The sequence below is a fragment of the Pleurodeles waltl genome, chromosome 8, assembly GCF_031143425.1.
Source record: "Pleurodeles waltl isolate 20211129_DDA chromosome 8, aPleWal1.hap1.20221129, whole genome shotgun sequence".
Classification (NCBI taxonomy): Eukaryota; Metazoa; Chordata; class Amphibia; order Caudata; family Salamandridae; genus Pleurodeles; species Pleurodeles waltl.
The window spans coordinates 1,281,286,755-1,281,300,620 of record NC_090447.1 but is presented as its reverse complement, the minus strand read 5'-3'; the positions used below and the strand labels follow the sequence as shown (position 1 = coordinate 1,281,300,620).

The 13,866-nt window shown below is 42.9% G+C and overlaps 1 protein-coding gene across 1 annotated transcript in view; it reads right to left on the bottom strand.

Annotated features, from left to right (window-relative positions):
- The window catches only part of ATP8A2 (ATPase phospholipid transporting 8A2), a 1,954,943-nt gene that overhangs the window by 1,314,006 nt on the left and 627,071 nt on the right, over nucleotides 1-13,866 (bottom strand). Inside the window, exon 16 of the mRNA XM_069202231.1 lies at nucleotides 13,590-13,662. Within this exon, the coding sequence (XP_069058332.1) occupies nucleotides 13,590-13,662 (73 nt within the window). The remainder of the gene's footprint in view (nucleotides 1-13,589; nucleotides 13,663-13,866) is intronic.

Genomic DNA, 13,866 nt, shown 5'->3' with positions numbered 1-13,866 from the left:
CTTAGTGGAGTTTAAGTAGTGGAGCACAAACTTTATAGTCTAACATGACAAACAATAGGGGCTTTATGGCTACACTTTCCGAGGTCTCACATGGTTGGGTGCAAGAAACCGCAGGTACTGTATATTGTGACAGTGTCTATGGATGGGCAGCGCGGTGTAGGCTATAGCTTTCAATACCATTCCTAAAGTACAAGTTAAAGTTTGGAAGCGTGAAAAGTGGATACAGGCAGGAGACTTCGAACAAAGAATAACAGACCAAACAAAAAACAGATGCTACAACATGATCTGCCAGGATTCCTAAAACAAGCACACTTCTGCTCTCCCTGATTATGTCAATGGTCATTCTGTCTGACAGCTGAATCTGCATTGTTCTTTCTCTGTATGGTGAGAGGTTAAAAGACATCTCCTAAAGATATCAAATAAACATAACAAACAACGAGCTCATAAAAGCATGTTAACAGTAAATATTATATAGAATACATATGAATACTGCTCTCTAATAGGGCTGCATGTAGTGTATCAATAGTCCTGATGACAAACGGCCACAATGGAAATGACAAGCCTGCCATCTAACACATACACAAAGGGGCAAGAGAAAACAACATTACATTTGGTTAGGTTTTCTATTCTTCGGCGATCAGTCACAATGCACATTAGCTGCTAAGCCTGGAGTGGACTGGTTCTTGGTTTAGTGATGGATCAGAGGACAGTGCCCAGCTCGATCCTTTAATGGTTCTGTGTGGAGCAGCTGTCGCATGCATGTGTGTGCCAAAGGGCATTGCTCTTTGTTTCATTATAGCAGAGCACAGTTACCCTATGTTCAGCTTCTGGTAACTATTATATATCAAGGCATCTTGGTACAGTATGTGGCTTTGATGCCATTATTTTTCTATATGGTGTGGTATTTTTACATTACTATAGTCAGGATGCTTGATATGTAGATTTCTGAGAAAACAAAGATGTGTCAGATTAACAAATAAATGATACACTGAGGTTGGAAAAGCATAGCCAGATATCATGCATAGGTGTTGTGCACATGATTGTGCCAAGAGTTGTGTCTGATGTGTACTGTTGATGTAGATTGAGGTGTTAGTATAACTTCATATGTGTGTGTGGCAGAGGTGGCAAATGCTTAGGCACCTACATGACATGTCTCAAGGGTACTGTAGGTATGAGTGCAAAAACAGCAGATGATGGACGGAATGCGGAACAAATCTAATATTCACCCACAGTCACAAATCTTGGTTTAATCCATATTTTTTTTTTTGCTTGCCATGCCTTTCCAGTTTGGACTCGGCCATATGAAAATCAGTCTTGACCCTGTTCCCCATGGGAACAGTCCAGCCCGAACTGCCAGGCTGCGTCCTACCTGGACCAGAAACAAGCATCCTGGGACCACTTTCAAGGTTTCACCCCTCATCAACCAGGCTAGCTTGAATCTGGTGGCATAGTAAATATTTGATTTGTTCTGCATTCCGTTCATCATTTGGTTTGTTTACTGTAGGTATGAAGCAGATGTTCTGGCTACTTAGATTGATTGGAGGCAGGATGGGATAAGCCACTTCTAAATTGTAACAGAATCTGCTATAGTGCAATAGTTACCAGGTCAGAAAAGAGTGCATTGATGCCACCCTATGCACGTTTACCAGAAAGGAATCATGTCAGTGCATCAGGTAGGGTTGCAAGTAGTAATGTACAAAAGGCATTGCCAATTTGGAATGCCGTTACATGGGTAATGCATAATAACTATAGCTGCAATGCCCCTGACACTAGGATCAAAATGTTAGTAACAAGTCTCCCCAATGCCACATGATTTACAACTCACATATCAGCTTTAAATATATTTTGGAAATTCATAAATTTTTCCCCAAATATCAGTTTATGAGTTCAGAGAAACTAAGCACATTTTCATCTTGAGTACACACTGTTCTATTTTGAAATGCATATATTAATTCAGCCAAGAAAAAGCTTCACATTTATTAGGCTGGATTACACAGATGAGAGCTACTCAGAAGCTACTCGTCGGGGAAGACTGCTCCAAATTGCCAACATAGCAGTCATTTTAATAGTGGTGCTGTCAATTGCTGTCAAGGAGGAACTCTGCTTTGTTCCTCCTTCAGTCATAACAGAGGCCTTCAAATGGTTTAAAAAAATATGATCAATGGAAATACTAAATGAGGCACATTTCCTCTCAACACAGAAGTGTGATAGGATCACCCATTTCAAATAGGGCCATCAACAAACCAAGACTCTTTGGTAAACTGCACTTTGTAATATGTTTAATAGTATTAGAATAGTACCATTCCCATACTACAACATGCTTTTCACAAACCTACATGCTGAGGCCACATCCTCTATTATTTTATCTATGTGTGGGTCTCCAGAACATATGCAAAGATATGCATAAATATAGGAGTATGCTTTAATTGTAAATATAAGAGGAAACTGGGGAAGTGGCTGTAAAATCTGGAACACTGGCTCCTAAATGAGAAGGGGTTCGGGAGGCGTAAGAAGAGGATTAGTTAGGGGTAAGAAGGGTCTTAGGAAGTGGTAAGAAAGGGACTAGGGAAAAACATGGAAATAGAAAAATTCACCAACACTCAGCCATAAAAGAGTAAACGCATTGCTATTTACAAACTGCACTTCTAAAGTTACACCAGCCAAAAAGGCCCCTAAACCAGACGTAAATGTACTCCATCCCAGCCTTGGAGGGAATCCAGCATCAGATATGGCCACTCACGTACTGCTAAACTTTCCCATAGAAAACAATGGAGGCAGAGATTTAACGTAACACCTCATTGGAAATAATGTTACACATACACACACACACAAACACACACACACTTACTGTTAGGTGTTACATTATATAATTATATGTTTAATAAAGATACAAGGGCTCCATAGGCATTCCTTAGGGGAGACGTAGATATAATGTTAAGGGGTGGGGTGGCTTGGACATTAGTTTAAATGGCAAAGTCAAACTGACAGTGAAAAACACCTTCCTTCCAGTTTGCAATGGTGGGCTGGGGGGTCCTTTTTTTGTCTTGTCACACGAAGGGTGGCACAAATAGTACTGCAGCCCTGAGAGAACACTCAGCCTTACATGTCCTGGGTACCATATACTAGGGACTTATAAGTAAGCAAATCCTTGCCAATTGGGTGTATACATTTCAACATATACTTTGCATGGAGTCAGAACTCTGGCACTGAGGTCTGGTTAGCAGGCTCCAGTGCATTCTCAGAGTTGAAAAACCAGCATCAGTCCAAAAATTTGAAGGTGAACTTGCAAGAGAGGCATTTCCTTACATTGAATAATTATTTTTGGTTATTTTACATATTTATTTTATGTTGAAATATTGCTACAATTTTAAAATAATCATTAAACTTTTTTTTATTTTCCCTGTAATTTACCACTAGGAGATCTCTGCCCCGGTAATGAAAACCTCCACCTAAGTGTGAAAGTTATTAGTAGTACCTTCAAACATGGAGATCCTGTTCGAGCAGGGTCCACTCCTAGTTTTCATGGGGTGGAGACATGTAAGTCTGCACCTTGTAGTAAATTTACACACAGAAACGGTGACTGAAGAAAAAAAGGTTAACGTTACTACTAGGTGCTCTATAAGTGTAAATGTACTTTTGTGAATAGCTCCCCTTAATTTTTGTTTTGTGTGATGCACACAAGACTACACCCACTATGATTTACTCATTCTTTAAATTTATACTTTTCATGTGAAAATAACTAATTTGCAGTTCAACAAAACAATGTTTTTTGTGACATCAAAGGCAGGCCTACTATTTACGCTTTGAGCTATTATCACACACTTGATTACTTAAATATGTTGATCTCAAAAAGACTGTATTCCTGTTACATGGTTATGTTATTCATAGTACGCTGTAGCAACAGGCATTCTGTGGTTTTGTCTTTCCTCATGTTGGCAATATTCTGGTGTGTGTGGAGCAGAATCTGAAACTCAACGACTGTACCATTAATTGGCAATCAACATTTTATGATGAATCTGCACCAGGATTTCCTATACTGGTTGACTAGTGGGTTGACGGACTAAATTGTTTGTATTTTATTAAGCTAAAGTATTTCTATAGCAGTGGCCTAGTAGTGCAGGCTATGGAGCACTTTACTTCTAACAAAGTAACCAAGAAGTATTATAGTAAATGAGCAGTAGTAATAGCTGAGAACATCGTGGAGAGGAAAACCCAGGGAAGTGGACTTTAAAGAGGTGTGTTTTCAATCTCTTTTTGAGAACACAGAGATCATAACTTAGAACAAAGTGGACAACGATGGAGTTCCAAAGTTTTGAGCGCAGGCACAAAATAGTTTGATTTGAGGCTTTACTGTGTTTGGCTTTGTGGATTTCCAGAATAGAATGTTTTCTTGTTCACCTGTGAGTTGGAGAATTTCTTTTATAGCATAACTCTAGAAATCAGGCATCTATTCATAATTTTCTGTACTGAGCTGGTATAAGGAGAACATTAGGAATAGAGTGCTTAAACCCATGTACATGAGTACAAAACGTAATGGGGAAAAACATTCTGAGACATCAATTTTAAAACTATACTGTTTAAGGTAGATCAGACAACAAGCAATGAGTGTCCACACCTTAACAAAGATATTATTATTATTATTATTAATAATAATAATAACAGCAATGATAATAATAGTCATCATCATCATTGGTGTTGACTGAAATGTATGGAATCTGGTTTATACAATTATGTGTTATGTAGTTGCTTTTGAGCCTTCACTGTCTATATTATTATTATTATTATTAATATTATTAGGAGTAGTTGTAGTAGTATTAATGATAATAGCAATACTACTACTAATAATAATTACAATAATAATGATAGATAGATAAATAGATAGATAGATAGATAGATAGACAGACAGTAAAGGTTCAAGAGCAACTGCATCTCACAAAATTGTATAAACCAGTTGATGTAGTTGCTTTTGAGCCTTCACTGTCTATTTATTAATTAATATTATTATTATTATTATTGGTAGTAGTAGTAGTACTAGTAGCAGCAGAAGTATCAATAATAATGATGTTAATAACAATAACAACAATAGAAAGATAGATAGATACATAGATAGATAGATAGATAGACAGACAGACAGACAGACAGACAGACAGACAAGGGCTCAAAAGCAACTACATCACACAAATCTGTATAAACCAGTTACTAATCCTCTCCTTGATTCCAATTTGGACGCCATCGCAGTCAGACAATTTTTTTTACTTGGATCTGGTCCTGCAAGACTAGATGTCCCACTTGGTGCTTTGATCTTGTGGGCACTAGTTTTTACCTTACATTTTTAAAATTCATAACTCCAGTTCTACTGATTAGATTTCCGTCATTCTGATGTCAAATCATGCATTAAAATGCACTCTATTTGCCTACATTGTATTTTTCGTGTGTTGCCTCTAAGTTAAGTCTTTTTTTTGGGGGCCAGTCTACCAGAGGGTTAAGCACAGGTTAATTTGGTGACTTTTATGGCTCACTCTGACAGGGACTGTGGTTGTTGCCTGGGCCAGCATAACACCCCATTCAACCAAAAACAAAATTCTCACAGAAGCATTTGTCACTGCGTTTTAAGAGTCGGAATATAGATGCAATCATGCAAGTGGATAGTTACCATTTTAGGGTACTCTTTGACATAAAATAGAAGCCACAACTGCTGAGTATCAATGGGGTCCACAAGTGATATATTATGTGGGTCTACTTAGTAGCGACAGAAGGCCCACACTTGGTTTACACCAAAGTGGCAGAACCCCAATCCTTGGTGGTGCTGAAAACCAACCAGGCTCATCAATATGGAGTCCGCCCAGAAGCGACATAATAGCCACCCCTGGAGACGCAGTTAGGTGACCAGGTGTAGGAAAGTACCATCTTGCCTGGCATGTTACCCCCATATTTCACTGTATATATGTTGTTTTAGTTGTATGTGTCACTGGGACCCTGCCAGCCAGGGCCCCAGTGCTCATAAGTGTGCCCTGTATGTGCTACCTGTGTTATGACTAACTGTCTCACTGAGGGTCTGCTATCCAGAACCTCAGTGGTTATGCTCTCTCATTTCTTTCCAAATTGTCACTAACAGGCTAGTGACCAATTTCACCAATTTACATTGGCATACTGGAACACCCTTATAATTCACTAGTATATGGTACTGAGGTACCCAGGGTATTGGGGTTCCAGGAGATCCCTATGGGCTGCAGCATTTCTTGTGCCACCCATAGGGAACTCTGACAATTCTTACACAGGCCTGCCACTGCAGCCTGAGTGAAATAACGTCCACGTTATTTCACAGCCATTTACCACTGCAATTAAGTAACTTATAAGTCACCTATATGTCTAACCTTTACCTGGTAAAGGTTGGGTGCTAAGTTACTTAGGGGGTCATTCTGACCCCGGCCGGCGGCGGACGCCGCCGGCCTGGCTGGTACCGCCAGAATACCGCTGCGCAGTCAAAAGACCGCCGCGGTTATTCTGGGTTTCCCGCTGGGCTGGCGGGCGACCGCCAAAAGGCCGCCCGCCAGCCCAGCGGGAAACACCCTTCCACGAGGAAGCCGGCTCCGAATGGAGCCGGCGGAGTGGAAGGGGTGCGACGGGTGCAGTAGCACCCGTCGCGAATTTCAGTGTCTGCTAAGCAGACACTGAAATTCAAAGTGGGGCTCTCTTACGGGGGCCCCTGCAGTGCCCATGCCATTGGCATGGGCACTGCAGGGACCCCCAGGGGTCCCACGACACCCCATACCGCCATCCTGTTCCTGGCAGCCGAAACCGCCAGGAACAGGATGGCGGTATGGGGGTCAGAATCCCCATGGTGGTGCAGCAAGCTGCGCCGCCATGGAGGATTCCCCTGGGTAGCGGAAAGTCGGCGGTACACCGCCGACTTTCCGTTTCTGGCCGCGGCTGTACCGCCGCGGTCAGAATGCCCAAAGGAGCACCGCCAGCCTGTTGGCGGTGCTCCCGCGGACCACGGCCCTGGCGGTTTTTACCGCCAGGGTCAGAATCAGGCCCTTAGTGTGTGGGCACCCTGGCACTAGCCAAGGTGCCCCCACATTGTTCAGGGCAAATTCCCCGGACTTTGTGAGTGCGGGGACACCATTACACGCGTGCACTATACATAGGTCACTACCTATGTATAGCTTCACCATGGTAACTCCGAATATGGCCATGTAACAAGTCTAAGATCATGGAATTGCCCCCCCCCCAAAGCCATCCTGGCATTGGTGAGACAATCCCATGATCCCACGGGTCTCTAGCACAGACCCGGGTACTGCCAAACTACCTTTCCCGGGGTTTCACTGCAGCTGCTGCTGCTGCCAACCCCTCAGACAGGTTTCTGCCCTTCTGGGGTCCAGCCAGGCTTGGCCCAGGAAGGCAGAACAAAGGACTTCCTCAGAGAGAGGGTGTTACACCCTCTCCCTTTGGAAAAAGGTGTTAGGGCTGGGGAGGAGTAGCCTCCCCCAGCCTCTGGAAATGCTTTCATGGGCACAGATGGTGCCCATTTCTGCATAAGCCAGTCTACACCGGTTCAGGGATCCCCCAGCCCTGCTCTGGTGCGAAACTGGACAAAGGAAAGGGGAGTGACCACTCCCCTGACCTGCACCTCCCCTGGGAGGTACCCAGAGCTCCTCCAGTGTGCTCCAGACCTCTGCCATCTTGGAAACAGAGGTGCTGCTGGCACACTGGACTGCTCTGAGTGGCCAGGGCCAGCAGGTGACGTCAGAGACTCCTTCTGATAGGCTCCTCCAGGTGTTGCTAGCCTATCCTCTCTCCTAAGTAGCCAAACCTCCTTTTCTGGCTATTTAGGGTCTCTGCTTTGGGGAATTCTTTAGATAACGAATACAAGAGCTCATCAGAGTTCCTCTGCATCTCTCTCTTCACCTTCTGCCAAGGAATCGACTGCTGACCACGCTGGAAGCCTGCAAAACTGCAACAAAGTAGCAAAGACGACTACTGCGACCTTGTAACGCTGATCCTGCCGCCTTCTCGACTGTTTTCCTGGTGGTGCATGCTGTGGGGGTAGTCTGCCTCCTCTCTGCACTAGAAGCTCCGAAGAAATCTCCTGTGGGTCGACGGAATCTTCCCCCTGCAACCGCAGGCACCAAAGAACTGCATCACCGGTCCTCTGGGTCTCCTCTCAGCACGACGAGCGAGGTCCCTTGAACTCAGCAACTCTGTCCAAGTGACTCTCACAGTCCAAGTTTGGTGGAGGTAAGTCATTGCCTCCCCACGCTAGACTGCATTGCTGGGAACCGTGTGATTTGCAGCTGCTCCGGCTCCTGTGCACTCTTCCAGGATTTCCTTTGTGCACAGCCAAGCCTGGGTCCCCGGCACTCTAACCTGCAGTGCACGACCTCCTGAGTTGTCCTCCGGCGTCGTGGGACCTTCCTTTGTGACTTCGGGTGAGCTCCGGTTCACTCCACTTCGTAGTGCCTGTTCCGGCACTTCTGCGGGTGCTGCTTGCTTCTGAGTGGGCTCCTTGTCTTGCTGGGCGCCCCCTCTGTCTCCTCACGCAATTGGCGACATCCTGGTCCCTCCTGGGCCACAGCAGCATCCAAAAACCCTAACCGTGACCCTTGCAGCTAGCAAGGCTTGTTTGCGGTCTTTCTGCACGGAAACACCTCTGCAAGCTTCTTCACGACGTGGGACATCCATCCTCCAAAGGGGAAGTTTCTAGCCCTTGTCGTTCTTGCAGAATCCACAGCTTCTACAATCCAGTGGCAGCTTCTTTGCACCCACAGCTGGCATTTCCCAGGCATCTGCCCACTCCCGACTTGATCGTGACTCTTGGACTTGGTCCCCTTGTTCCACAGGTACTCTCGTCTGGAAATCCATCATTGTTGCATTGCTGGTGTTGGTCTTCCTTGCAGAATTCCCCTATCACCACTTCTGTGCTCTTTGGGGAACTTAGGTGCACTTTGCACCCACTTTTCAGGGTCTTGGGGTGGGCTATTTTTCTAACCCTCACTGTTTTCTTACAGTCCCAGCGACCCTCTACAAGGTCACATAGGTTTGGGGTCCATTCGTGGTTCGCATTCCACTTCTAGAGTATATGGTTTGTGTTGCCCCTATCCCTATGTGCCCCCATTGCATTCTATTGTGACTATACATTGTTTGCACTGTTTTCTATTGCTATTACTGCATATTTTGGTATTGTGTACATATATCTTGTGTATATTTGCTATCCTCATACTGAGGGTACTCACTGAGATACTTTTGGCATATTGTCATAAAAATAAAGTACCTTTATTTTTAGTATATCTGTTTATTGTGTTTTCTTATGATATTGTGCATATGACACTAGTGGTACTGTAGGAGCTTCACTCGTCTCCTAGTTCAGCCTAAGCTGCTCTGCTACGCTACCTTTTCTATCAGCCTAAGCTGCTAGACACCCCTCTACACTAATAAGGGATACCTGGACCTGGTGCAAGGTGTAAGTACCCCTTGGTACCCACTACAAGCCAGGCCAGCCTCCTACACCAGGGAATACTACCTGGAGTCCACCTAGAAGCAGCAGAGAAGCATCTATTCTACACAGACATATCACAATTCTGGGAAGTTCATGCAGAAGTGCCAAAAGCATACCAGTAATAGTAATTGCCCAACCCATGACAGCAGGGTGTGTTAAGAAAAAACAAAGAGAGTGGGTGCAAGGAATACATTTGAGTTAAGGTACACAAGATAGTTAAAAAAGTGGAGGGACCCAACAAAGATGTAAGAAAGTGAAATAGCATTGGGTTCTGATCCTATCACCTTTCCAAGCCCTAGAAGGAACAAGCAGGAAAGACACCTGTAATTATGTCACCCTTAACCCAGAGGACCAGGCTGCATGCCCACAGTATTTTGATTTAAAAAAAAATATTTTATTAATGTTTTCATTAGACATAACACTATAGTCACGACATGATCACATTTTTCTTCCAAGATATGTGTCAGTTCTTTTAGCTCTTTGAAAAAAATGATGATATAGTCCGAATCATCTATTCCATACTACTAACATATTGAGACAGACCTAGGAAGCCTACAGGATTTCCTTTTACAATATGGATCGTACCATTGTACAAGAACTTTATGATTGTAGATGTTTGTGCATCATTAGCAATCTGCAGTACGCACTTACACACAATTCCACATGTACAGACTGATTTCATGTGATTAGGTTTGAAAATAGTTTTCTGTGATGAGTGTGTTTTCTGAGTATATGTTAACTAGGCTACAAAACACAATTTTAACTAAAATGAAAGCAACCTGTCACTCACTATGCGCTTCTCACCATCCATCCATCCATCCTCTGCCCACAAGTTCAGCAGCACAGTCATTCCGAAATGTATTAGGATATTTTCGTTGTTGTTGTTCTGCTCATGGCATGTCTTCCGTGTCTTCACTAAGACTTAAGGCCTGATTACAACCTTGGCAGAGAGGATTACTCCATCACAAATGTGAAGGATATCCCGCCTGCCATATTGTAAGCGCCATAGGATAGAATGGAACTTGTAAGGTGGCGGGCCGGACATCCATCACGTTTGTGACAGTTATCCCCTCCACCAAAGTCGTAATCAGACCCTTATTCATTTAAAGAGCATGACATTGCAAATTTAATTTTTTCTTTGAACCTCTCTGAGTGACATTAGCATAAAGGGTGCTGAATAATTATTCATGTAATGGAATAGTGCTAACATTAGGGTAATTTGACATTTATTTTTCTTATTCTCTGATTTGCTGAGGAAATGCTACACTCACTCACACCACAATGATTCTGCAAAATTCCTTACTTTCCATGCAAGAATTGAGTATAAAAACCCTTGACTTAACCAGAAGACTTTCCTGTTCTTCTAGGGATGCTGTTGGATTCTTGTCTGATTTTGCAGCCCATCGAGACTCAGAGTGTGTTCTGATTTGTATATAGTCTATGCAGTATAGGTCTGCATTTGAGAGCCTTAATGACATTTATTCTATACCATTTATTTTTTAATTTTGTCATAAACCCTTTTCCATTGGTCTAGAACTCTGGTATTAAGAGGTCCAAATTATTTATAAATTGAAATCATTTAATGTAATTGTGCTTATTTGTTTAGGGAGGTTCTTTAATGAGGGGACACATTGTCTCATGCAATTGAGGTTCGCCAAAATCTCCCATAAAATGTGGGAGATCTGTTTAAAGTAAATTTTAAGAAGTCTTGGGGTACCTCTGTTTTGCTCCCACAACATCCCTTTCTAGTGCCATATTTCTCCCCACCTTTTCAACCATCCCCTACCCTCATAGACTTGCACCATGCACCAGTCCATGTCATTAATCCAGCTGTCTAGCACAGATGGGGTATTCACTCCCCATTTTCTGCCAATGTTCCTTTTCGCTACTATTCCCCAGGGTGATATGATTAAATAGGGGACAATCAGTGAGGTTGAAGGGCCCCAATAGGGAAGCCTGTAGCATCGCTGGGACAAAAACAAATACACAGCTCAGCTCTCAGGATATAAGGAAGTGAGCAGGCAAAATTTGTTTTGTCTACAGGAGACCACACCATACACATACCCTCACTATCTTAAAAATAGCTACATACACCAAAATAATAATTTTAATCTATCACTCTTTCTTCAATTAGCATATTTTATTCAAGCTAAGCATAATTTCATTGTATCAGCTGCATGAGTACCATAGTAAAATGTCCAGCTGCCATAATACATCCTCTGTGCTCCGAGACATAGCATGGGCAGTGGGAGCTGTGGAGGACACAGTAAAGTCTCTCACTCATGCTGCCTTTATAAAGGTTAAAGATTGGTGCAATTGAGGGAAAGCTAATTGGGATTTGTTCGAAGGCAAGAATAGGGAGCTCTGTGTTTTTACAATGCTTACACTGACAAACAACAAAGAGGTCTTCCGCTTCGAGATATATGGAAAAAGGAAATTAGGGGTCACTATTTCAGGATTGGTGTTGGGATGCAGCAACGCCACACTGCCTTAGGCAGGCACCGCAATCTCTGGACTGCAGTCCACATGCCAGTGCAGAGGAAACTGGGCTTTAGATTCTTCAGAGCAATTCTGACAGGTTCTCAGTCTACAAGGTTACTAGGCAGCATCTGCCTCGTGTTTTCAGGTGCAACACTAGCGCTGGTTCAAATGGTCAAGGTTCGGTGTCACATAAAGTGGCCACTCAGCTGCCAGTCAGATTTGATGCCACTTGTCAAACGGATATTTCTTGAAGTATAGTTAATGCTGTATCTCCTAGCAGAACCTGTAGGTTTTAATATGTGCAATAGCTGGTACCAAAGTGGTGGTAGGCATCCAACAAAACCCACTTGGCTTTGTCCATCTATCACAGACTATTCTTCCACCAGAGACCACTCCTGAAACTCCCCACCAGAGCTGAACACAGCATGCAGTAGATATACAGGCACCTGACCTACTTTGGTAAGCTGGGTGGTAGCGGGTATTCCTTTGTCCATAGGTGTAGCTGATGACAAGCCAGGTAAGTGATGAAACAGTGAAAGGAGCAATAGTCCAGGTGTTCCAAAATGAGCACCTCACAAAGCTATTTTTTATTTTGATGATGCTCCTTCCAGGTCTGAAAGGTGGGCACTGACACAGAAGCTGGGTGTGACGCAGAGACAGCAGTGGTAGCATTGCCAAGGATAGTTGGAAATTACTAGTCTGCTTTTCATTGTAGGATGACTGACAGCACACTGGGTATAGAGATTCCTTTGAAGGCAGGTGCAACTTGTGGCTGTACCTTGATGCAAAGGGATGATGGAGGTTTTTTTGGCACCCCTGGGTGGAGCACGGATTATGAGGTGGAGCTTCTGAATGGCTAATCTATCCCTGTGCCAGTGTCTGTGATACAGGGTGGGTGCCGGGGCAAATGCATTCTCTCATTTGTGACTTATTAAGTGTGGTAACCTCAGACAGATTCTTGCTGAGTTGTAACGAACTATCCTAAATAAACTGACACATTGTTATAAATGCTTCCTCGTGGATTAATGCAAGTGAATATGCTGTAAATAAACAGAAAAAAGGAGTACTGAAGAGTAGCAATTGGAATTCTGCTCAGTAATCTGCCTTTCATTTTTTCTGCTGGCTTGGGTAGCAGGCATAGTGCCTTAATACCTCAACTGTAATAATTTATTAGAGTCATGTAGTGATAATATTGTTTCACTACAGGTGAGCAGTTATGTCACAAATGGATTCTAATATAACAATTCTACGCAGGATTGCTTTCAGCTTGGAGGCTTCCAAGTATTATATAATACCTCAACGTACTGTAATTACTAAACACTGTATAAGAATACAATACTTAAGGAATGATACAGTACTTTAAACATAAGTTTATATTACATGTTGAGGGAACAACCGAATAAAAAGTAATAGGCATTAACAAAGTTGGTTGAATAATTAGTTTAAAGTAACGCCATAGCATGTTATTCACTCTAAACTAAGGCTGGAACATTTACTCAGGAACACCGTAACGTAATTAACAAAATTACCTATTGATGTTACCGAGTCAAATACATTTCCAGGTCCCAATGATTGCATCAGCATTGACAAAAAGAAGTCAAGAAATACTTACATGATCACTTTCAATATTTTGCAAAAGTGTTGGGTCATCAAAGTCACACGACTCGCTGGTGGAAGGTAGCTGGCTGTACAACAAAACGTTATGTTTGTTATACTGCAATCAAACAAATTATTCACATTGTATTACCTTGCACACGTGGCATTCAGGTCAACATATTCCCAAATGTTAGGAAAGGACTACGCGAAAACAAATTTAACCATTACGTATGAACTCCGCCACCCACACACACAGGCACACACACACATAAATAAATATATTTAGTTTTTAC